Genomic DNA, 23,922 nt, shown 5'->3' on the forward strand with positions numbered 1-23,922 from the left:
TGTGTGTGTGTGTGTGTGTGTTACCATGTCCTGTCTCTTAGCTCTGCAGCCACACTGGTCAAGGCACATGTAAAGTCTTAATGTGAAGCACCTTTGCAGCCCAGCTCGGTATTACAGTCTCAAAATGAGTTCATAGCTTGTTTCTTTACATTTTTAAAGACATTTTCTTCCTTCAATAAATAACACAAATATTTTCATACGTCATATATATATATATAGATATATATAGATAGACATGTATAAACTACATGCATATAATTTAAATAATTTATGTCTGTAGTTCCACCTCACTCTCTCCCTCCCCAAACTTTCTCAAATGAGTTCCTCCGTAACAGCGGCACTGCACTAACATTGCAGCACATTATTTTGAAATATCATTTAAATGGTCCCACGATATCATCAGTAGAAGTTTAATTTTAAAGTGTCGCGACACCACCATGAAACATAATCCTGTGGTGGGGAGCACTGTGAACAGGAAATAGAATCCTATACAGGAAGTACAATTCCAAAGGCTTGTAGCGTTTTCTTCACGTCCTATGACGTTTTCTTGACAACGCACAGACGCAGGAAGTGTCTATGCGTATCCATCTCCAGCCCACTGAATTGCGAACCTGCGTCAGTGCTCGGACGTACGTCTGTGTCGTCTTGCACTGCGAGTTCCAGTTCTTGTCATCGATGCCCCTGCAGCCACCTTTGAAGGGCCTGGGGGTCCGACAGCGTGTCTCATAAAAGTATTGTTTGATGTCTTGTGTGGCACTGGTTTTAATTTTGCCCAGAACTGTGACCGGGTCCCCCCTGGTGTCCACTGCTTGGGTTTTATCCGTCACCCACTGGCTCTCGCTGTCGCACACAGAATATTCCCCACGGTAGCTCTTGTGCTCAGCGTAACGCTTCTTTCGTGTCTTGTTTCCTGCTGCACCGTCCAATCCGCCGCTTACATAATCGTCCGCGAAGTACAGCGGCGGTGGCTGCAGTGGTAGCCGGTCGCTCAGCAGCACCCGAGGGGAGTTGTACCGCTTGTGCTGCCTGAGAAGGTCCGAGTTCAACAGCATCACCTGCTGGTCGGCTACGCTGTCGCTGCTCCCGCCGCTGCGAGCCCCTGTGCCCCACTGCTCCGCATCGCCCTGCTCCTCCAATGGAAAGTTGGCACTGAGCAGAGGAGGCTGCATTTCCTGGGGCTCAGTGTCCCTGTTTCTCCCCTGTTGGCTCTGGTTCCCCCTTGTCTTCCCCCTCGTCAGGTCAGCCTGAAGCAGCTGGATAATAAGGGAGTTTAAGGGGTCAGGACTTGGCTGCTGTTGTTGCCCCTGGTGATTGCTGTCCATGTTGGTTGCCTGGATACCATAGAGGTACACGAGGACCATCACATACAGCAGGATGGACATCACTAGATTCACCTGTAAGATCTGCAGACAGAAAGAGAGACACTTTTAAGAGATATGCTATTGAACTTATTTTCTTTTTTAATGAACACAAACATAATTGCCGGCACACCATAGTCAATGGTGTCAGTCTGTGAGGTTCACCTCCCAAAGGGGGGCTGGGAGAGTTGAAGGTGGGAGAGACGCGAGGCAAAGATTCTGTGCCGGTTCATGCCATTGTTTAAAAACAGGAGGTTAATTATTGTACTTTGGCCTATTGATTTGGCCCTTATATTTACATAGACTGCAGTTACAACAGCAGTGACTGTGATGGATTCAGTCTGACTTAAACATCCTGAGGACATCATTGTCTCTGATGTCTTATACTGTAACTTCAGAACTTGCCCGAGAGTCATGATGTTTTTAACCCTTCTGTATCAAAGTTATACTAATTACACCCAACAAAAACGCTTCAGAAAACTCAACTACAAAACTCAAAAAAACATTTGTGGTTTTGTTGGAAGTTTGTGTGCGTACGTGCGTGCGTGCGTGCGTGCGTGTGCACATCTCTTGGTATAAACTAAGTTATGGGTTATGTTATATATTTATAACATGGCCATAAAACACCCATAATTCAGTTTAGAGTAGAACATGCGTGAATGATGGATGCTGCTGAAACACAGATTTAGTTGTCACACTATAATATGTGTCTGTCTCTTTCTAAATGCGTCAATTACATTTTTTTAAGTAGTTGTAAAGAGGCGGTTGCCAGTTAAAATCCCTGGAACCAGCAGGTGATTCTGAGAGGTAACGCCCAGCTTCATATTGAACAGAAGAGATACTAAAAGGTCAAATAGTTTTACTTTATATTTAATTATAGGTAAGGATTTCAATAAGACAAAGAGCTTGTGTTTGAGGAGCCTAACAACCAGAAAAGGTGTATTTGAATTCTTCCTTTGTTAAGATATCAACACTGAACACTGTCTTTGTGACTTCTATCTTGCTATCTTTACAATTCCTTGATGTGTTATTTTCCAAAATGATCAAAAACACACTTTTACAGTACTTTTGGAAATGTTAGTCAAAGATTACATCACACCACCACTACTGCTGTGCCAAGGCTCTGGCCTTATTTCCTCCAGTCGAAGCCAAAAATGTTACCAAGACAAGCCCTACCTGAAGCGTCTGTTCTTACCACAGTATGTCATGTCTTGGCTCAGCTTATGTCCTGAGCTCCAGCGCCCTCAATAGTGACATTTACTTTTACATTGTATTTAGGCACACCCAGTCATCTGCTCAAGCCTGAATGAGTTCCAGCTGTTTATTTTGTAATCTCCTTTACAGATAATCACTACCAGAAAAGTTTTAAAGTTTGGTGTTGTGGTAATAAGTAGTGAGGAAAAAAATGTATTTAAAAATTTTAAAAATTAAAAAAAAAGATTTTAAAAATGTAGTCTTTTACCTAGAATCAATATCTTTTATTTTTTTAATTTTTTTTTAACCAGTGATTTTACCCATATATTTTCTGTTCATGCAGTACCGCTGACGGCAACAAAAACATGTTATGTACTTCTTTACAAATGAAATAAATGTCAGATTGATTGTCATTCTTAATTTTTGTTTTAAATGTCTCATGATTTATTGTCTCTAGAAGTGTATTATTCAACTTTTGTTTTTGTTAAAGAAGGAAAAGAAAATCTCAATACTCACTTCCTTCAAATACTTAAAAATTGCAATACCCATGTATTGTGAAAGGATCTAATCAGGACAAAAGCATATCGTCCCAGCCCTAATGATCAGAAGGAAATCTGCGATTCATAGAATGACATCATATTGGAGCCTTCTTTAATGTTTGTGTGTACCTGTGCATGCACAGAAAAGCCGATGTGTCAGCACCACGTTTGTTCTGGGAAAAGCAGTTTTAGTCTTTTACTAAAGCTAACTGGCCTCATTCATAAAGCTACACATATTGCAGTTTGACGAAAGGGAAACTTGTGTTTTATTACATATTTCTTTAGCTCAGCTTTTAGGTGTGTCATGCATGTAATCTACCTGGTTAATAGGCATCAAGGTGAACCTATTTACAGACACAATCTGTAGCACTTGAATGTGTGACCACAGATCTGATAATGAATAATAAACTATTTTTCCCTGTCTTTCAGTCGGCCTTAGGATGAGACTCAGATTTGGAGGCGGCATTGACATGGAAGATGACGAGACACATCAATGGGAAGACAAAGAAGGTATTTGGGCAGACTTTGCTGTAGGTCTGCACGATTAATTGAATATTAATTGCAATCACAATGTTTGCCTCCCACAATTAAATCTATATGGTCGATTGATCGTATTGATGTTTAAAATGCGTGCTCTGCTTCTAAAAAACTCTTCTGTATACAGTATCAAATCAAGCGCTTCCTACTGCATGAATCAGAAGGAGTTAGCCAGCTAGTGCTGCCCCAGCAGTGGCATTACACACAGCTGTTCACTGTCACGGTGCATTCAGACCAAAAGAAATGATACAGCAATTTGTCGCAGAGTGGTGCAGCGGAGGGATTATCAAAGAAACAGTCCATTTGTGTGACGTCCTGTTGTGTTCTTTAACCCCCCAATATAGCTCAAGTAGACTTTATATTTCACAATTACTGTTTTCTGTTAGATTGTTTATAGGTCTTGATGTTTTCGAACCGCATTTGAAGGCAGTTTATTTCACTGGGGGACAGAGAAAGGAAGAAAAGAGACAAGTGAGACATGCCTTGTTGTTGCAGGAAACATTCACCTGTTACACAAACTCTGGGGCAGTTCAGTGCTTGTGTCTGTTTTTTTTTACCCTCATAGTGTTTTAAAGCACCCATATTCTGCTCATTTTCAGGTACATAATTGTATTTTGAGGTTGTACCAAAATGGGTTTACATGGTTTCATTTTCTAAAAAAAACATATTTTCCGCACATTGCTGCAGTGTGTTTAGGTTTCTATTTCAGCCAAAGAGTGAGGCATCTAACTTGTTTTAGCTACAGAGTGAGACAGTTCACTTCTATACTATCTTTGTTGGGAGTGGCAAATGCTCAGTAGCTAGGTAAGATCACATCAGCTAGATAACTCTTTTTCCAACTTTGGTCAGTACAAGGCAGGATTAGCTGGGAGACTTCTTCTAAACAAGGGACAATTGTGGAATACCTGCAGAACAGGGACATGGAAGTAGTTTTTGGGGAGATTTTGGTGAACTAGTGTGTGTTGTAGCAGTGTTTTGCCATTGAAAACAAGCTAGTATCCTAGCGCTAGTATGCTAGCATGCTACGGTTAGCCACCTCGTCTCTGCTAGTGAAGTAAAAAACCCAAAGACTGAAGCCAGAGGACATTCAGAATCCTGTATCTCACTCAAAACAGCATGGGTAGTTTTTTCCTAAGTTTGTATGCACGTGGAAGTAACACAGACACAAAATAACACCCCAAATCCCAGAAAAAAGTGTTTTCTTTTCTTTATAATATGGGCACTTTAAAAATTTTCTAGTGGCAGAGACTGTAAAGGATTCTCACATTGCCTCAAACCATAGCTCATAACACACTGACAAGTTTGATCTCCGGTTACATGATTCGCCAACGCAGAGTGGAGTCTGGTTGCGTTTCTCCTAAAATTTAGTTGGCCCCGTGCTGTTTGCAGAAAAGCTGTGGACTGTGATTACTCTGAGCAGCATTAACCGACTCAGATAAGAAGAGATGTGATTTTATCCCGAGGGAAATTGTTGTGCAGCAGTTGCGGTAAAAAGTAGAAAAGAGTGCAAATATATAGAGTGCAAATATACCATAAAAATAAGGTACAAATTCAAAATACACACACTGCCAAAAAATATAAACAGATTACCAGAAAGGATCATATGAGTAGTTGCGTAAAGCTCTGTATGAAGGCTACAACACAAAAAGCTGAAGGTAAGTGTATATGATTCATTTGAAATGTTAATGATTATGTCCATGATATCATATATATATATATATATATATATATATATATATATATATGTATATGTTATGCAGGATATATGTAATATCTCAAAATGGAGTCCTGGCGTGGAGTAGTACTGATCCTGACTTGTACGTAGTCTGATAAAACCAAGACAGATTGCATCAGATTAGGGATATAGCTAACAGAGGAGCATACACAGTATGTGACTACATGTAAATGAAAGTGTTTAAATCAGGATTCTGTCCAAATACAGGACATGTAGTTTATTCTTCATAAAGTACATTTCGTCAAATTTGAATGCAGCATCACGAATGCCGAAGAAGAGAGACTTTCCAAAAGTGTGCGCCGTTATTCCCATTAGTACAGTAAATACATTCAAGCTTCTATGATGACAGGCTTTTGACTTTGCCTTTCGGAACAGGTATAAACAACTTAGGTTCAACGTGTTTGAACAGAACGACCAAGCATACCCCAGGCGTGTAGTCAGTAATGGGCCAGCGCGGCACAGGCCAGACAACAATGGTTTCTCTTTAAAGTGGTATGGACAATTTTCTTGGGATACAGTGTAAATAAGGACGATCTTTTGTAATTTTTCAAATGTAAGCAGTTTCTATGTTGTGCAGTATGTAAACGCCTGCTTTTTGGGTTCATGTTTAGTTGCTACTTTGTGCAATAAAATGGTTAATTTATTAACAGTGCTGTGCAGAGCCAATGCTGCTGGTTCTGCCGGTGCAAATAAATTTGAGCCTGAATAGGTTAAAATCTATACTGTTGTGTACAAACCTTTTACACTGAGCTTTGTTGGTTGAGCATGTTGTAGACAGTACTGCTATTGCCGATGTAATGCAGTATATGTTGGAAGGTAAAATTGTTGTTGTTTTTTTCAGTTTGTCCTTTTTGCTTCTACGTCTTTTTGAAAAAGCCCACTCACTTTTGTACTGGCCCGCCCAAAATACTATTTCTGTCTACGCCACTGACATACCCAAACCTTTCATCTCTGTAATTGTTGACCCTGCTGTGAGCTGAATCTGAAATCAGATAAGGTTACAACCTTTTGTGGTTGTTGCATGGTACTTTTCTTACTTTGTTTCTCCAAAATGTAACATTTGCTGGAAGTACTAGAAGCTTGAGGTCTGAGCAAGTTTTTTTTTTTTTTTTAAGATTATTTTTTGGCCATTCTAGCCGTTCATCTTCTTAGGACAGCCAAAGACACAAAAGGGGAGAGAGAGAGGGAATGACATGCAGCAAAGAGGAGCAAACCTGGCGCTCCACCAGGCGAGCTATCCAGGTGCTCCAGGTCTAAGCAAGTTTAACTTTTTTCTGTTGGATTTAAAGTGTTCAGGAAAGATCATAACAAAGAAGGCCATGTAATCCTTCAGTTGTGGTTATTACCAAAAATCTATTTTAATAAGATTTGATTACCTGTGTTGTGAACATACTGTAAGTGTTTAAAGGAGCAGGTTTGGGCAAGAAGAAAAATCTGAAACCTCAGGGAACTCAGGATTCCTCATATTCCTCTACAGGTCTTCCGAGATTATCTGGAGTTGCAGTGATTAGGACAGGAAATCCATAACTGCTGCTCATTACCAGCCTATAGTTTTAGTGTAGGGTCACCATCAGCATCTCTTTTCCTTGAAACAAGAGGGGATTTGACACAGCAATAAGTATGTTTACAAGAAATTTGCCACGTGCCTCTGAGCTTTTTGCTTCACACTTAAGTGGGTAATTGCTCAAGGAAAATATATTTTTCATGTGACATTCAGATGGTACTGTGGCCTGAAGATAGTCACAGAACTGGGTGAAACTGGAATGCACAGTTTTGGGGCTATGTCGCCCCACACCACCACAACGCCTCATGTGACTCCTGTTAACACGTACTGTATATTGGCTAAATGTTTACTGCCAATATCTGAGGCCAGTAAACACCGTCTTAATAATCACCAAAGAACATTACTTTGGGGCAGATCTCCAGCCATAAATTGGCCTAAATAATGAATAGGACAATAAAACAAGATGAGTTTCTTTAATTTTGTGTAAAAACCAAAGGAACAAAAAATGACAAGCTGATACACTCAACCTGTTCAGAGTTCAAAGTTCTGTAATCTTTAGCTGTGCTAGCGGCGTAGCTCTAGGGATGGGAATGCCAGTCTGTTGCAGAGATGGAGTTTAAGAACTTAGACTCAAGTCGCACACACAGTAAGTCGCACACACATAGACTTGAGACTTGACTTGAGACTCGTCTTCAAAAGACTTAAAATTCAACTTGGACTTTAGATTTGAGACTCGTGAACAATCTTTATTTTATAGGAAATTTCTGATGAGCTAAGTGTTATTCCCCTCCCTGCGTAACCAATAACGTGTCTACGTAACACGTATTGTATCTTCTGCGCATGGCCACACATGTGGAAGAACAACAAAAACACTGGTAGCTGCTGGGCCACTCCTCAAAAGCTTTGGTTTAAAAACTCCAGACCAAAAGGCTCAGACCAAAGACTTGTTGAATGCTAAATGTGTGGTATCAAGATAAAGGATTCTGGCTCGAATACATCTAAATTTACACTGATTATACTGTATATCAGACAACTTATCAAAGCTGACACTGTATGATAATAAATAAATGATTCATAATACCATATTACATGCTAGGACTTCTTTATATGTAGCTATGCAGTGTTCTGAGCAGCCTGAATAGAACGCAGCAGATGATAAAACACTCATTATAACCACGAGAGACTTGAGACTTGACTTGGACTCGAGCTCAAAGACTTGGGTCCAAATCAAGTCTCAAAGACTTGAGACTTGACTTGGACTCAAGCTCAGAGAATTGTGAGCATCTCTGGTCTGTTGTTCCACCACCTTGGTCAAAACTGAAATAACGACTACCAGTAGGAGCCAACATTGTTTTAAAGTCGCCTCCCCATCGTCCCCCAACTACCTAGGACACAAACACATTACAAACCCGACAAGATTGATTTTTGTATATGTGACACTGCGATTCTTGCATGATATAGCAATATTGCAACGATCCAGCCGCCGTGCAAGCTAAGCAGCGACGCTGCTGCTGCTAAATAAAAGTCTCCGCAAACACAATAAACTTGCTATCTCTATTTTAAGCAGTGAGAGGTGGGGAAACCAAAGGTTCTCATGATCGTAGAAAATTGAAAGATTAGCCTTAAGGCTTCTTATTGTACAAAACAGTCCAAATAAGGGGGGCTTGCCAACACTATATAGTATTGAGTTGCTGTGAGCTGTAGCCTACATTTACCACTTCTAACCAGTGGCAGAATATAACGTAAACGGAGATTGCAGCGCTGTGCAATGCGAGAAAATTGCCGACCTGAACCGGAATCAGTTTTCATCATCCTCTCCCTGGGTCTGGCTACACATTATCACTCCCATCTTGTAAAATACGGACGCTTGGTCAGGTGCCTTTGTCGTTGTTATTGACGCTGACGCTAAACACGTGCTTGGTCGTCGCCTTTAGCGTCATATAACACGCGCTTGGTCGGGACTATTGGCGTCCTTTTTGACTCTGTTAGGTTAAGGAAAAGGTTGTGGGTGGGCTTACGGTTCTGAGACTTGCGGGAACGGAATGGTTGGGTTTAGGAGAAGGGTGGGGGTGGGCAATAACAGGATGGTTAAGGACACACGCGGGACATGAACACTCGCTCTCCTGGGTGAAAGTCCTGTGTTTGACCCATCCACCACCCTGACCAACCTCCCTACGTGGAATTTCCCCCTTACATACTACTCGCTAAACTCCATCTAGATGCTGCTCTCCCCGATACGTTCTACACACACATTGAAGGGTGCCTTTTTTGTCGCATCAATTGATGGTTAATTAAATCTACTGCTAAGTCACAACACTAATAACATTACGGTGGCCAAAATACCCCCGCAAATCAAATCCCCTACTTCACCATTGCGTTTTGCAACAGAGTTCCACCTACAGATTTGGAATAGATATTTGGCAACACTGTTGTAAAAACTCGTTGGCAACTCTCCCCCCTTTCCCATCTTCTCCCTCTGGTCATGTATATTTGTTTTCAAAGAAGCCGGAGAATGCACAGAGACATATCCACTGAGGTAGACAGCTAGTAAGCCCGTAAAAGACAGTGATCATAATAAAAACCTTTACGGACAACAGCAATCATCCTAAAGTCCCAATAACAAGAAATACAAAGACTAAACAGGGTTTATCCCAAAGATATTTACAAGTGCTACAGCAAGAACGCCAGGTCTCAGTTCTCGCCATTCTGAAGACGCAGGACCGATGTTAACTTGTGTCTGACTCCTTGCTCGGTCAGTTTGCCGCTTCCTCTTTCTCTGTTCCTCCGACAATGCTTTCCTAAGTTTCTGTTTCTTTTTTGCCGGCTCAGCCATGACGACGCGTGCGAAAACTCCATTGCTACCTTGTTCTTATAGCTAGCCGGCTCTTGTACAGTCTGTGTGCAGTGCCATCAAGCAATTCGTTACATCGTAAGACCTGATATCATGAAGTACTTCCTGACGCAACTCGCCGGCCCAAAGTTACAAGGGTGGATTTTTCTCTCACAGACGCTAGGGGGAAACGAGACGACCACCAGTCAACCCCAAAAAAGTCAATAACCATTCCAATGACTCCGGAGCTGTTCATTTAAGGTACATTAAGCTAAAAAAAACTGCATAGTTCCCTTCTAACCATCAAGCCACTAAACCTGTATGCAAATGAACACCTCTGCTGGTTAACAATCACATGACTCAAGACAACACCATCTCTGTGTCTCTTTCTCTCTCTCTCTCTCTCTCTCTCTCTGCACACACACAGACAAACAGTCCGCAGGCCCCTATTAAGACAATGTGGTGCCCCTGGGCATTATATCTCAAAGGCCCCCTCCTCCTCCCCCTCCCCCCCATCCACCACATTCCCTACCCCTTGTCCACAACCACCCCGCCCCGCCCAGTGCACCACCCTGTCACCTGTGCTGTCCTCATGTCAAAAATATCAGAAATAATCAAGGGGATTTCTGAAATGTAAAAAATATCAGACATATTTAAGGGGATTTCTCAAATGTAATTTACTAACTTATCCAACTACTTACATGTAGGCATATGAGCAGTGAGCGCTATACTCAAATGTCTCAAAATAAAATGTCCATCAATTCAAAAAGCCAAAATCAACACACGTGTCTCTCAAAAAAAAAAAGATACATTTGTGATACGTAACAATACGTACTTGTGGACCAACTCAACTCTGACAGATTGGGGAGAGGAGTGATAGTGGTCATGAAATCTTGATTTATTTATAACATATCATTATTATTGTGAAATTAGTGTTCATAAACAAGTAATGCATGGTCTTTCAACAATTTCAAGTGACTACTATAACGATTTACGAAAAATATTTTGAAAGCGGTGGTGAATGGTTGGTGCCCCTTTAGAAGTAAAAATGTTAACGGAGGAAATTCGAGTTTATTTTCAAGAACAAAAAAGTAAGCAATGTTTGTCTCACCCCCTTTGCCTCCTTCATATGTTCAGTTTAGGAGGCTCACGGACCATCAGGTCTGTGTCCAGCCCCCCCCCAACATTATCTGTTCTTCATCCGCTCATCATCTCATGCCTATGAGCCTATATTCATCCTTTCTCCTCTTTCCTTTCTCTATCCGCTTGTGCTTTTATCCTTCTCTTAAGCCATTTTCACACACAGGAAGTGTATTATGTAATTCTTACACAAACCCCACAAAGTCTGATAACCTCCTTATTCCATCTTGTAAAGGGCTCATTGCATGGGTAGAATCTCATCTCAAATGCAACTCTCCTTCAAAAAATAGCCATGTCCCAATTCGCAGTTTCTGCATCCCCAATTCCTCTCCTCGGTTCTTAGTTCTGCCCGCAGTAGATTCAAGCTGAGGAGTCGAGGAAGAGACGCAAGGAGAGAGTAATTGAGGCAACAGGCATTTAACTAACATTCCACTTCCGCATAGTATACAATGGTGTATCCTTGATTATAGCTCCTCTGGGGAGCCTCCTTGAGCCTAGCTCCTCGATCCTTGCTGTGCATTTTAGGAATAGGGACATCCTTCAAGATCACGCAATTAGATTGATTTCCGGCTCACAAGTCAGAGGATCTAGGAGTTGAAGAGGTACAAATTTAGGATTTGGGAAAGGTCCGATGACTTTCAGTGTGTTCGGGTTGCCATGTCCCTGATAACCTCCTTGTTTCACAGACTCAATCAAATTTGCTTTACAAATCCTGTCCAAAATATTGAAGATACTGAACATTGTTGCGCATGGAAAGCACAATCTCCACTATTAATATAAATCATCAAATCTCCCCAAATCATTGGTCCAACGCAAACAGAGTTTATGAAGGTACACATGTGCACGTATGTAACCTTCTCAGTTACTTACTCTATCAGTCTGTATGCCATTTCCCTCTCTGTGTCCAAAATACCTGTCCCTGCAAACCGAGCTGGGTGAATTGCCAGGATCCTTGGCTCGCCTGCTCTCCACGCTCACTGAAGCTATTAATCCGGTTCAAGCTTAAATGGAATCTTAGGGCTGCTGCACAGAGAAATGCACAAAATGTAAATTATAGTGAGAGTATAGTGTATAGTATAGTATAGTATAGTATAGTGAGTGAATTAACTGTGAGATGGGTCGATACATGTGTCACTTGCCTGGGGGAAGCCACAGATAGAAGCTACAGACTCTTACACTCTGAGTTTTGAACTCCCAAGGGATTGATGCAGATAATCTGCCTCAGTTTGGCAGCGTCTTAGCAGGACCACAGACAGGTTTCCTCAGCAGTGGCGCACTGCTCTGACTTTCATGTGTACATGCAGGTCAAGCACCATTATATCATGTTGAGATTTATTCACAGGGATGAGATACATGCCCCTGAGTCCCAGGCACAATTTCACTTGCAATTAAACTTCTTCCCAAATTTATGAAAATCCATGCCAGTTAATGTGTAAATGATCCAAAGTCTGCATATTATGTTTAGGGTGTGCATAAATGGAATAGGCTGTCTGTGTTTAGAGTAGGGCTGCAACCAATGATTATTTTCATTTTCTATTTTTAATTTAATAATTGACAACTAATTGATTAATCAGTGAATCTTTGAAGCTATACTGTAGTTTAGAGTGGATAACGCTGATCACTAAACAGTTTTCGATGCCCTTTTCATCAGCTGTTCCATACATCCATCCATCTCTTTATCTTTGTTCGCATGGTTGAACAGCATCTGAAATCTGTTTGGTTTGTGTCTGAATTTATGAGTGATTTGGCCCAGCATAAGGAATGTAAACGTAACATACATGAAAGAGCAACCCTAAGCACACAGGGAAGGACACACAGAGAAAGAAATGTGTGTGTGTGTGTGTGTGTGTGTGTGTGTGTGTGTGTGTGTGTGTGTGTGTGTGTGTGTGTGTGTGTGTGCGTGTGTGTGTGTCTGTTTAACTCTTACAGTATGAGCAAGTGCATGCACATCATCTCTCCAAATCTACGGGTTATCAGACCAGTAGAGCAATAAATTAATCCCAGCAGCAGGTGTGTGTACCTACCAATAGTTTCCAAAACAACACCCCTATCTCTGTGTGTATCTGACAAAATATGTGCTGAAACGCTGTGTGTGTGTGTGTGTGTGTGTGTGTGTGTGTGTGCAGATGTCAGGGGTTGTTTATTTTTCTGTGCATGGCGGATGGCGACAGTACAGAACCGCAGGCCAATTCAAACAAACCACAGTACCTACCGCATTGCTTCAACGCAACCACAGACATTTAAAATTTCTGCAATCAGAAATTTTATTATTTGGAATATGACCCAGAACATCAGCAGCAGCAGCAGCAGAATGTTGGGGCAAGACAACAGGTGCTTGAACACCTGCCCCTTTAGCTCTCAAGGCCAAAGTGCCCTTTTTTGTCCATATATGTTTTTTAAGTGAATGAGAATGAATGCATGCAAGCATCATGCACATTTGGTTTGTTAAAGTAGCCTCTCCTCCTCCAGGACGAAAACAGCCTGCAGGCAAGCTAAATTTGCGGCAGCTAACTTTGAATTAGTGACATTTTGCTGTGCTGCACAAGCTTCCACGGCCATAATTACTCGTTTTATCAGGGCACACATTAGAGTCATCGTGTGAGAGCCTTAAAGCGTCACCGTTTCATTCTCAGGTGACAGCATTCTGTGTTTTTTTTTTCTAATCAGTCAGTGTTTGGCAAATTAGAGAATTATGTGATTCCAGGCAGCATTTTGCTACCATGGTGGGATTTTAGCCAGGGCCACTAAGGACAATATCTTCACCTCAGAGTGCTTCATTTTTTACACTCAAAACTGTTAAGGTATATTGTGCACATCTATATGCATCTTTTTCTGTAACTCTTAACACAGGCATCACTATTGATCCCTATCCCTCCCCCTACTAATGTCCACTCTTCAGTTTATTTTCCCACACTTGTTTTCTGAAATCTGGATGAGGTTTATGACCTATACTGTAGCCAGCCACGAGGGGCGTTCCAGATGTTTTGGCTTCACTTATACATTGTATGCATCAACCCCAGGTATGCATACAATATAAATGCAGCAATTCACACGATAGGGTTTTGAATAACAGAAAAATAATCATGTTTTTATTCTCCGTTTACCATCTACAGGGTGAGAGGCGGTAGAAAGGCATCTGTGTGTACTTGATAGATTTCAGTGCAGATGTGATGTAAACTCATTGAGGGGCTGGTGAAAACATGCCCCATAATTAGAAAGAATATTTGAACACATGCCCTTCAACTAGATTCTGGTGTGAAGGGCATGAAAAGAAAAGGTGGTGTTTACAGGCAGAAGAGTAGCGTGTTAGAGCAGGATAAACCTCAGCCTGATTTACGTAAAGTAATGTTTAAGGCAGCCTGGTCGATTTCTGGCAGCGAAGCAGCAGAAAGGGAGCCAACCAGATGGGGAATAGGAGGATAAAGGGGGAAGAAAAAGGAAGGAAAATTACAGCTTGCATTTTAGCATCTTTTAGTTAATTGTTTTGGTTTTCCAGTCTGAATAACGTCATAATCAGCAGTAGTAGGCATCTGCATAAACCCACTGTACACCCGCTGTGCTTATAATATATTAATATAATATTTGAGACCAATTTTGTAAAGTCAGCAACAACATTGAAGAGATTTCTCAAAACCTAGCTATTCTCCCTGCCTTAGACTCTGTATCTCCTACATTACATTTTCAAATAGTGGCCTTTACCCCTTATATTATTTTAACACATTCTCACTCCCAACACAGCATGTACTGTATGTACCATTGGTTGAACCCCCTGACGTAACTTTTTTTTTTAACCCTCTGGTTAATTTTTTAATCTGCAGGGTTTGGTTATGTTTAGTAATTACCAACGTAACTTAATTTCAATGACTTTTGGTTTCACGAGGGGGCACCAATAGCAGTCTTCTGGGTGAGAGTTGTGTTTTTCTATGAATTATTATTTTTCACTATGTAGACTCTTTATACTACATCATCTCACAGCTCTGTGGTTGAAGCCAGGTGTGTTTTCTACAGTCATTAAAGGGTTGCGTCGGTATCAGACACTGAGGGCCACTGATCAAGCTGCTGTATTGGACGATTTGGGAGTAAGAACAGGTTGTTAATTTCTAATTTCCCATGTTCCACAGCTAATGCTAACTCAAAACGTCCTCCATATTTCCCTGTTGTCTTGACAAATTCAGTGAAATGTCCATTTTTACAACACTAATTCCATCAGCACAGCAACAGAGTCATGTCAGGCAAACAGTCGGTACGTTTACATGCACAGCAGTAACCGGGGTATGGTCTAAACCCGATCAAGTGAATAACCGGGTTATGCCAGATTTTTTTCACTGCTAACACACCTACCTAACATTAATGCTAGCCAGGGGCCGCAGCAGGGGCTGCTAGCTCACTCCACTTTTTTTGCGGAGACACAGCGTTGACAAGCCCGGAGATGGACTGTCGGTTTAGCCATCTCCCGATCTCCGCTGCTGCCTCGCCAATGAGTAAAACAGATAGACCACATGCCCTTTGCTGCCGCTGGCCCGCTGACTTTGGTATGTGTAAACACAGAGGGTTACCCTGATTAATGAAGGAGTTCTCTACCTCTGTTTTAACCAGAGTAAGGTGTTTACATGGTATTTGACAAATTGGGGTTTGCTTTAACTCAAATGTAATAGTTTACGAATGAAAACTCAACACTTTTTACAGAATTTTCTTCCCTTCCTATTTAGGCTTTTATTGTGAAAAAACACAGGAAATTAGAAGTACAGCAAAGACCACGGATAAGATGGATGGATGGATGGATGGCAAAGAAGAAATGATTAACTGTATGAAAACATTTCTGTTAAAAAAGAGAAATTGAGAGCAGCAAAGTGAGTGTATGACATGACAGTTCTCATGGAATTAGTGCTGTGGAAGAATCCAGAGAATTGGGAATCAGAGGATGAAAAGAAAAACCAAGGAACTGTTGTTTACTAGGACAATCAGGAGAGGCAGTTGTAAGAGGAAACTTGAATATGGCTACGAGACAAAAAAAAGGCTTGGGGCAAAATAAAGGTGAGAGAGGATTAAGCTATTTTAAGAAGTTGAGATGAAAAGGACAGTGACCAGCAAATCACTGTCTTACCTCTGAACTAATTGTAACTGGCAAGCCAGTCTGGTAATCTTCTGCAGTAATGCTTAATAGGGCAGGCCAACTGCTGTCGGACACTACAGAACCCTCAGACAAAAATCATAATGTCTAAGGGTGCTCCGATCGGTCACTGATCATTATCGGTGTATAAAGGTTTTAAATAGTTTGATCGGTGGTCTCTATAAAGGCCGATCAGATGGGTCGAGGAGATGACGCACTACTTGTGAGAGAAGAATTCTACACACAGCTAAAATGGCGGCCCTACATTCACCGGTCTGGCAGTTCTACAAGGTGTCTGAAAAACACAATACATTAGCGATTTGCAATGTGTGTGCCAAGGAAATTCCACGTGGTGGAAAGCTCCAAGACATTTCAACACCTCCAACCTCATCAGACATTTGAAGGTTAGTCACGGAAAGGAATGCAAGGAGTTTTCAAAGTTAGCTAGCGCTAAGGCAGAGAGAGAAACCGGAGTGGTGTAGCAGCTCCGGCGCCACACACTGAGCTGTCTGTAACAGTATCATTGCAACGACAGCAACCCTTCAGTAATGACAGCAAGAAAAAAAGTAAATATCAACCAAAAAAATGAAATTCAAATCGATCCGAGCCTCGATCACCAGCTGCTGTCAATTGTGGAAGACAAAGGCTTCCGACCACTCATGTCTTACAGGGATTTCCGCTACACTCCGCCAGAGCGTAAATATTTCACTGATGTTTCCCTGCCGCAGTTATACCAAACAGTGTTTGCACATGTTGACACCCTTATGAAGGACAACATCACATCAATCAGCTTCACAAGGGACCTTAGGAGTTCAAATGTATGCCCCATGTCCATGTTGAGTCTAACTGCGCAGTTTATTAATTAAAACTTTGAACTAAAAAGAGCTGTGCTTCATTCTCAAGAATTTTCGGGGTTACACACGCTCTTGCGGCCGCATTCAGCGACATGTTTTGCGCATGGGGAATCCCGAAGGAAAAAGTCCACGTTATTATAACAAGTAATGCCAAGAACACGGTAAAGGCCATGAGGGATGCAGATCTACCTAACCTGCCGTGCATGGTTCATACACTGCAGATTGCCGTTGCGGACGGGGTTTTATCACATCGCAGGATCGCTGATAATAATAGCCTGTGGAAGACGCGTCGTCGGCCATTTCAATCATTCTCAGCTTGCTTACTCCCGACTGCAAAATATTCAGAAGCCACTTGGCCGGCCTGTTAAGAGGCTACAACCGGATGTACCTACCAGGTGGAACATTGTTGGAAGCTGTCCAGAACTGATTCAGTGACATTCAATCGAAGCGCCTGTATACCAATGCAACAATGCTCAACCGAGGTGAGAACTTTATTCACACATTTTTCTCTCTCTCTCTCTCTCTCTCTCTCTCTCTCTGTGTGTTAGGGTTAACACTAACCCTATATTGAAATAATTTTAATGTTAAGTGAATATATGGATTTCTTAAGTAGGCTTCCCAATTCATCTTGTAAGAAAATCTAACTTGGCCCAAATGATTGATAGATGCCTGAAATGATTACAGTGCGCTAATCTTTTTGTAGGCAGACTGGCTGGCATTTCCTTCAAATTTACTAAATTTACTAGAAAAATAAACATTTGGAAGAAGAGTTAAGACTACAGAGTAAAAATGCAAATTCGGAGTTTGCTATTGCCTATTTGGTCAAGACTAGTTGACTAATCAAAGCAAGAGCAGAGCATAAACTATTAAATGCATTAAATACTAGAACATTATTTTCTTACGCTCTATTTTCTTTTTTCTTGTAATCTATCTATGCTGTGTTACATATTTCTTTTCTAGAAAGAAGAGACTGTAAGTTAACCCAATTTCCCCTTGGGAATTAAAAAGTATTTCTGATTCTTATTTATATTTTCAAGTAAATCCATTAATGTTTTGTTTATCTTTTTATTAGAAAAGGTGTAAAGACAGATATTTCTCCGACGTACTCAAGCCCCAGATTCGCGGGCTGCTTTCTGATGTCCTTGTCACTGGACAGGAGCAGCAAAAGGGTGAGGCGAGTTTGGAAGCGACTGGCACCGAGCCCTCAGAGAAAGTACCACGAACTGGCTCCTTACACGCTATGTATGCTGAGTTGTTGGATGAAGATGGGGAACATTGTGGCGGTGACATTAGCAGCTCAACATCTGAGATGCTTATGTTTCTAAAGAAAAATCTGCCAATGATGCTTAACAAGTAAGCTTTAGGAGATATGGCTCTGCTAATCTCTATTCCTCTTCTGTCTTTCTCATTGAATCATGATGCAGAAAACCTCATGACAGTGCAGCTGTGGTACTGTTAAGTTGCAGTTTGTGAAATCCTAAGAGATGTGAAGTTTTTTTTTATGCTGTGCACTTTAAATGTATCTAGATTCAAAGTAGCTAAAAGAACATTTACAGTTAGGATTTGTCTGAAATTGACAAAACTGCTGTGTTACTACTACTGAAAAAATGTCTGAAGGGATTGAAAGGACATTTTTTAGATTGTGAGCTAGGACAAAAACCAAACAATTACTGATATATTCTCTTAACATCTGTGACTGTTATGTCATGGCTTCTATTTTCAGTTCATTACAGCAGGACTAGCCTGAAATACTTTACACCTCATGCCTTTTTATCTTGACATACCAAGCTCCTGTGACACCACCAACAATAAACAATTTACTGTATGAGCAAAACAGACCGAAGCAGTCATTTGGGTGAATATATACTGTACATACTGTGGAGGCAGTGTACTTAACACTTTTGCTCCCAAGTAATTTTAGGATGTTATAAGTGCATATAAATAGGAGCATAGCAAATCAAACTTTGGCATATCAGCAAAAGGTAACTGAAAGTGTAATTATTAGGCTACATTTGATGGAGGAAAAAAATAAAAAGCATAGAGCCTTTCCTAAAAACAATCAAATAACCGCAGCAGCGTAACTGAGGAAAAATAGTCAAACCTGAAACTGCTTTACTAGTGATAAACAATTACAACTGAATATCTGAAACCTGGAAACAACTCTTGATAATAGAACTCAACAGTTCTTGGATCAACTTAATTACTTAATGGTACCATAGTCTTTCCATTTTTGGGTTCATACTTGTATGTTGGGTTTCTACAAGAACATGTTTACAGGCATCGGTCTGGATATACCTGTATTCACCTTCTGTCTGAAATGTTCATGAAAAAGCTCTCGGAGTCTGCACCTTCATTGCAGCTAGGGAATGACTGTAACGTCACTGTAGCGGCAAAATAGTATGGAACCTGACCGCTCTTTTATAATCACATTTTCTGAATATAGGCAATATGTGTGCATTTCTCTGTGAATTGAACGTTTTGATACTTTCACCTTTCTTATATATCAACCTGCTTCATAATCAAAAAGGACATGGAAAAGTCATCTTACAATATGGGACCTTTAAGTTTGTCTACTTTAAAGCCTCAAGTTATGTCAACAAATGGGGACAATATACTAAGTTTAATAAACCTAGCCTAGAACACTAACAGCTTTAAGTAAAGTAACAATGACTGGTTGGATTAATCCTTTCAGCTTATCAACTTTTACATTTTAATAGTTTACAGTCTGTCAAACCACACTTAAACTCAGCAGCCATCCTTCACTTTGCAGATAAACTGAGCCAGAAACAGTCAAGGTGTTTGAGCAACACAGAAGGCTTAGGATAAAACCAAAACTAAAGTACACTAACCAGAATCACTGCTGTGAAAAACTGTGGTTAATTTAATTTCACATGATAACAAGAACCAAAGTGAATCATATTATTTACACTTTAATGGAGTATTATGTACATACTGAAAACAACTGCAAAAATTAACAAGTTTTTAGGGATGAGCGAGTACAGCATTATCTGTATCTGTATCTGTTTACCACATGAATTATCTGTATCCGGATCCGTACTCGGACTGGGCGGGGCCTACCCCGGAAGTGGTCAGATTTAACCCGGAAGTGGGTCTGGTTGTCTTGAAATGGGCGGGGCTTTAACCGGTATGTTATTTTAAGCATGCAATTGATATGGGTTGATCAGAAATTGTTATATTTATTGCTGATTAGAAAACTATTTACATGCAGCTGACAGTTAAAAAAAAAAAATCTCCGGCAGAGATGCAACGGGAGTTGCATTTAAACCAAGCAGCACGTCTGAAACCCACGTTCACCAGAAATCTACTGGTTACTAAGGATGTAAGGACTACAAACCGAAGTTAAAAACAAACCTGAAGCTGAAGAAACCCTAAACGTTAGCGGACCAGACCCGCGGACCTGATTGACTGACGGAGCGGGAGAGAGAGAGAGAGAGAGAGAGAGCGAGAGAGAGAGGCCGAGGGAGCGCAGTTCTCCGTGTTCTGTGTGTGTGTGTGTGTGATTGAGCCAAGCGTGTTTGTAGGCGGGGGGGGCGCTGTGACTATCACAGAACGCAGCTCGGCCAGTTGAGGATTTGTATTCAGTCCGAGCACGGATATTGACTCGTATTACTCGTATAATACTTGTACTCGGCAAAAGTGCTTTATCCGTACCGGATACTCGATTCAGCCGAGTACTCGGATCATCCCTACAAGTTTTAAAATAAGACATTAAAGTAAAACACATACAGGGGAGACAGACAGGACAGAAGCAACAATGAAGCAAACACAAGGGTTAGTAAAGTAACTAGAATGAATTAACTGTTACCTGGTGAATATATGTAATGCAAGCTAAATATGATTATAAATAAACTTAAGTTTTAAGGACATATTACAAAATAAAAAGTTGTCCTAAAAAAAAAAAGAAGCCCCATGTTGCCTCTCTAAATAAAAATTCTGACCCCAATGTCATGCGTCAGTGCCCGACTTTAGTAAACACACACTGGGCTGAAAGACACAACTGTTCGGTTCAGTGTGTGTCTGACCGGATTTCCTGAAATGCAGCAGTCCAAATGCAGTGGGACTTATGGTACAAAAATTTAATGTGGAATTAGGAATAAACTGTATTGGTCTTTCATATTGGTATTGGACCAGGTAATAAAAGTCTAACCCTAAATTAAGATTGTCCAGCTGCACTCATAATCAATATCCCGCAGGATTAACTAAAACCAAAAATACACCCCTGACCCATTTGTTGGGACCTCACAGCTCCAACCAGAAACCTACTGGCTCAGGAAAGCCCAACTGTATCAAACTGAGAAGGTGGCCATGGACGGTGTGCGTTGCAGTTACCGTGGAGACCCCACTTATGATGCAGTCAGGGCGCTTAGTGATGGGGCTTAGCGAGCTGTGTGCCAAACCGGCAAATCCTCTAGATGGATTTTCACTCCGCCGATGTCTGAGCCCTAATACTGTCCAATTGACTCCAGATGTTACTGCACAGGGAGGGAGCGAAAATGAAAGAGAGAAAGACACGATCTGTAGCTCTGTTTCCAGCCAAGTATTTGTACTGGAAACTATAATTCATCAACACAGAAAAACTGAACCGATACCAGACACAAATAGAGTTGTAGTCAACCAAAGAAAATCTTGGTTGACTGAAATTCTACCTACTCTTTAACCAATCGATTGGTCGATGGGTGAAAGAAATCTCCACCTTATCTCTAGATTATCGCAGAGGCTGCCACAGAGCACTGAGTGCACTCTACCTGGTAGCGTTGTGTATCCACCAAAGCATTTTTCCTGAGGCCAGCATTTTTGTTTTTTATTCTTTTGCAATGGGAGCGCCATGTATTTACACTATGCTTCAAATACCATTATAATGATGATGCGTCTATTCTGCACGGAGCGTTGCACGTTTGGTGTGTTTTTTTTTCCTGGTTGTAGAAAGTGTTCAACTTTGGGAAAATGCTAGGCTTGTCACTGTCGCCTTTTACCCAGCCATCCAATCACAAAGGAAGAGTGGAACAAATACCACAAAGCCCAACTGTCACACCCTACATGTACAAGTGCTGAACAACAACAACATTAATGGAGAAATGAACTGCTGGCCACATATACTGGCACGTCTGTCCTTTCTTCCTATGTGCTTCTGACAACCAAAGCGTCTCAGCTAAAAGACACCTGCGTATTTGCTCCAAAGCGCTCTCAAGCGCTTCCAGCTGGGCCCTTTCAGCTGGGAAAAACACTTTGATAGACACATGACCTTATAAAAGTAACACCAGCGATTGTCCGACTAATAAAATTGTGTTAATGAGAGAGGTATTGATCCCCTCATCTGACCCTTGGCAAGAAGACAAATAAATGTATTTCCCAAAATGCTGAACTATTCCTTCAAGACATTTCATTGTTAATATTTCACTAAATTGTACAAATTCCCATTTCCTGTGGGCAGAGAAGTGATCATAGCTACCACCACATTTTATCCAAGCAAATACTCCACTTTGTGATTTAGGCTTGTAAGATAGGCAGCTTATCCTCAATTGTCTTCCTCCACCTCCCATCTTGCTCTCTTTCACCCCCAGGGTGTTAAGGGAAGGGCAGAGTTCCAATCATAACAGTGATTTACCCTTTGAATGTTTTGCCATCTCCAGCCAGGTGAGTCATCAGCATTATGCCTATAGCAAACTAGTTTGTGTACAAGTGTGGTTTCAAAAGCAAGTGTCTCTGGTGTGATGTGTGTTTGTGTGTGCATTTCAAAGAATGAAAGTGATGTTAAAGAATGTATTAGGTGTGTGCTAAAAGCTGTTGTGGAAAGGTAAAGATTAGTGAGCATGTTGAGGTCAAAGTGCCTGGTGTGTGTAGGGGTGTAAATTCTGACACAGAGTACATGTCAATACAAATGTAGGCTCCATACCTACATGTACACATTCCTTCACTTGACAGTGAAAAAAAACAAAACAAGAACACACACCTTGCAGTGAGTCTGATTCAGGGAGAGAAGAAAGAGAGAATATTCCTGTTGATTCTCTGAATATGTGATTGCCTATCCCGGTACATGTATCTAATTACACAATTGTTAATCATTTATACTCTAAAGACAACCAAGCGTCAAAGAAACTTGGTTCTTCCTTCAGGATTGACCCCCTCACAAAACATGCTCTCGACCTTGGCAGGTCTCAAATAAACCCAGATATAAAAACAAAAACAAAAAAACTAGTACAATACAAGACTACAATTTTTGATTTATTTGTGTGATTTCCCTTCACAACTTACATGCGGACACACAATATACTTTTCCGCCAACATTATTCCTCTCTTCTACAACATGCCAATAAATGCAGCGATGGGCCAGCAAACGCAGGAAAAAAATTGACTCCAGGCAAGTAGGCATGAATATAAACAATGCAGGTTTCAAAATTTAAAGAAAATGTGGGGGCGCCCCTTTGGCTTAGAGGGTTTAAGATGACATCCATAAACCACAATGTGTCCGGTGCGAGACATGTCATCATTCCCTCTCTCCCCTTCCCTTGCCTTTCATCCCTAATAAAGCCATAAACGTGTCACCTAAAAATCCCTCTCTCTTATAAGGTTCATTGGTTTATGAGAAAGGAAATGGATTCAACATGTGTATAGAGCCTCAAGGATACACACTAATTGTTTTGGTGAGTAACAATGTAATCAGAAATCGCCAGAGTACACCTTTAATGCTTTTAAGAAGGATTTGGAATTTCCTCTAATGGCATATTTGGCTCTTCCTGTGGAAAGAAGAAGAAGAAGTGACTACAATACCCTAGAAATGTGAGCAAAGTAGAAATGTTTTTTACTTAGTTCCATTTCAAACTTACTTCAGCGAGTAAGTATTGCTCTACAATAAAGTTAGAGGAATTGTGAGTATGGCTGGGTATCGTTAAAAATATTTTGGGATCGCCACAAGTACGATACCAGACTTTGATACCAGTACCATAACCATGTTATGGAATCCATTGTAACTTGTAAAATTAGGTTACGATACAATTTATTTTTTTAGCTGCTTTACACAACAGCCCGACTGATATATCGGCCGGCCGATATTAGGCATTTCCTGATATATTGGTATTGGCCTTTTTAATGGCCAATTAAAA

The 23,922-nt window shown here is 40.9% G+C and overlaps 1 protein-coding gene and 2 long non-coding RNA genes across 4 annotated transcripts in view; 1 reads left to right on the forward strand and 2 right to left on the reverse strand.

The window, feature by feature from the left end:
* The window catches only part of ntf3 (neurotrophin 3), a gene marked incomplete at its 3' end in the record, with an annotated part of 44,859 nt that continues 20,937 nt past the window's right edge, over window positions 1-23,922 (reverse strand). The window contains 1 exon segment of the mRNA XM_032505770.1: window positions 1-1,403. Within this exon segment, the coding sequence (XP_032361661.1) occupies window positions 528-1,403 (876 nt within the window).
* The window catches only part of LOC116673437 (uncharacterized), a 14,566-nt gene continuing 4,798 nt past the window's right edge, over window positions 14,155-23,922 (reverse strand). The window contains exons 3-4 of one of the 2 annotated variants that reach the window (XR_004327837.1): window positions 19,287-19,296; window positions 17,306-17,318 (exon numbers count right to left, since the gene is read on the reverse strand). This is a non-coding gene — a long non-coding RNA (uncharacterized LOC116673437). Of the gene's footprint in view, window positions 14,166-17,305; window positions 17,319-19,286; window positions 19,297-23,922 lie in introns of those variants that run through there. The other variant, XR_004327838.1, reaches the window with a different exon arrangement.
* LOC116673439 (uncharacterized) overlaps window positions 20,329-23,922 on the forward strand; it is an 8,339-nt gene continuing 4,745 nt past the window's right edge. Inside the window, exon 1 of the long non-coding RNA XR_004327840.1 lies at window positions 20,329-20,339. This is a non-coding gene — a long non-coding RNA (uncharacterized LOC116673439). The remainder of the gene's footprint in view (window positions 20,340-23,922) is intronic.

Source organism: Etheostoma spectabile, chromosome 23 (genome assembly GCF_008692095.1).
Source record: "Etheostoma spectabile isolate EspeVRDwgs_2016 chromosome 23, UIUC_Espe_1.0, whole genome shotgun sequence".
In the NCBI taxonomy this organism is placed as follows: domain Eukaryota; kingdom Metazoa; phylum Chordata; class Actinopteri; order Perciformes; family Percidae; genus Etheostoma; species Etheostoma spectabile.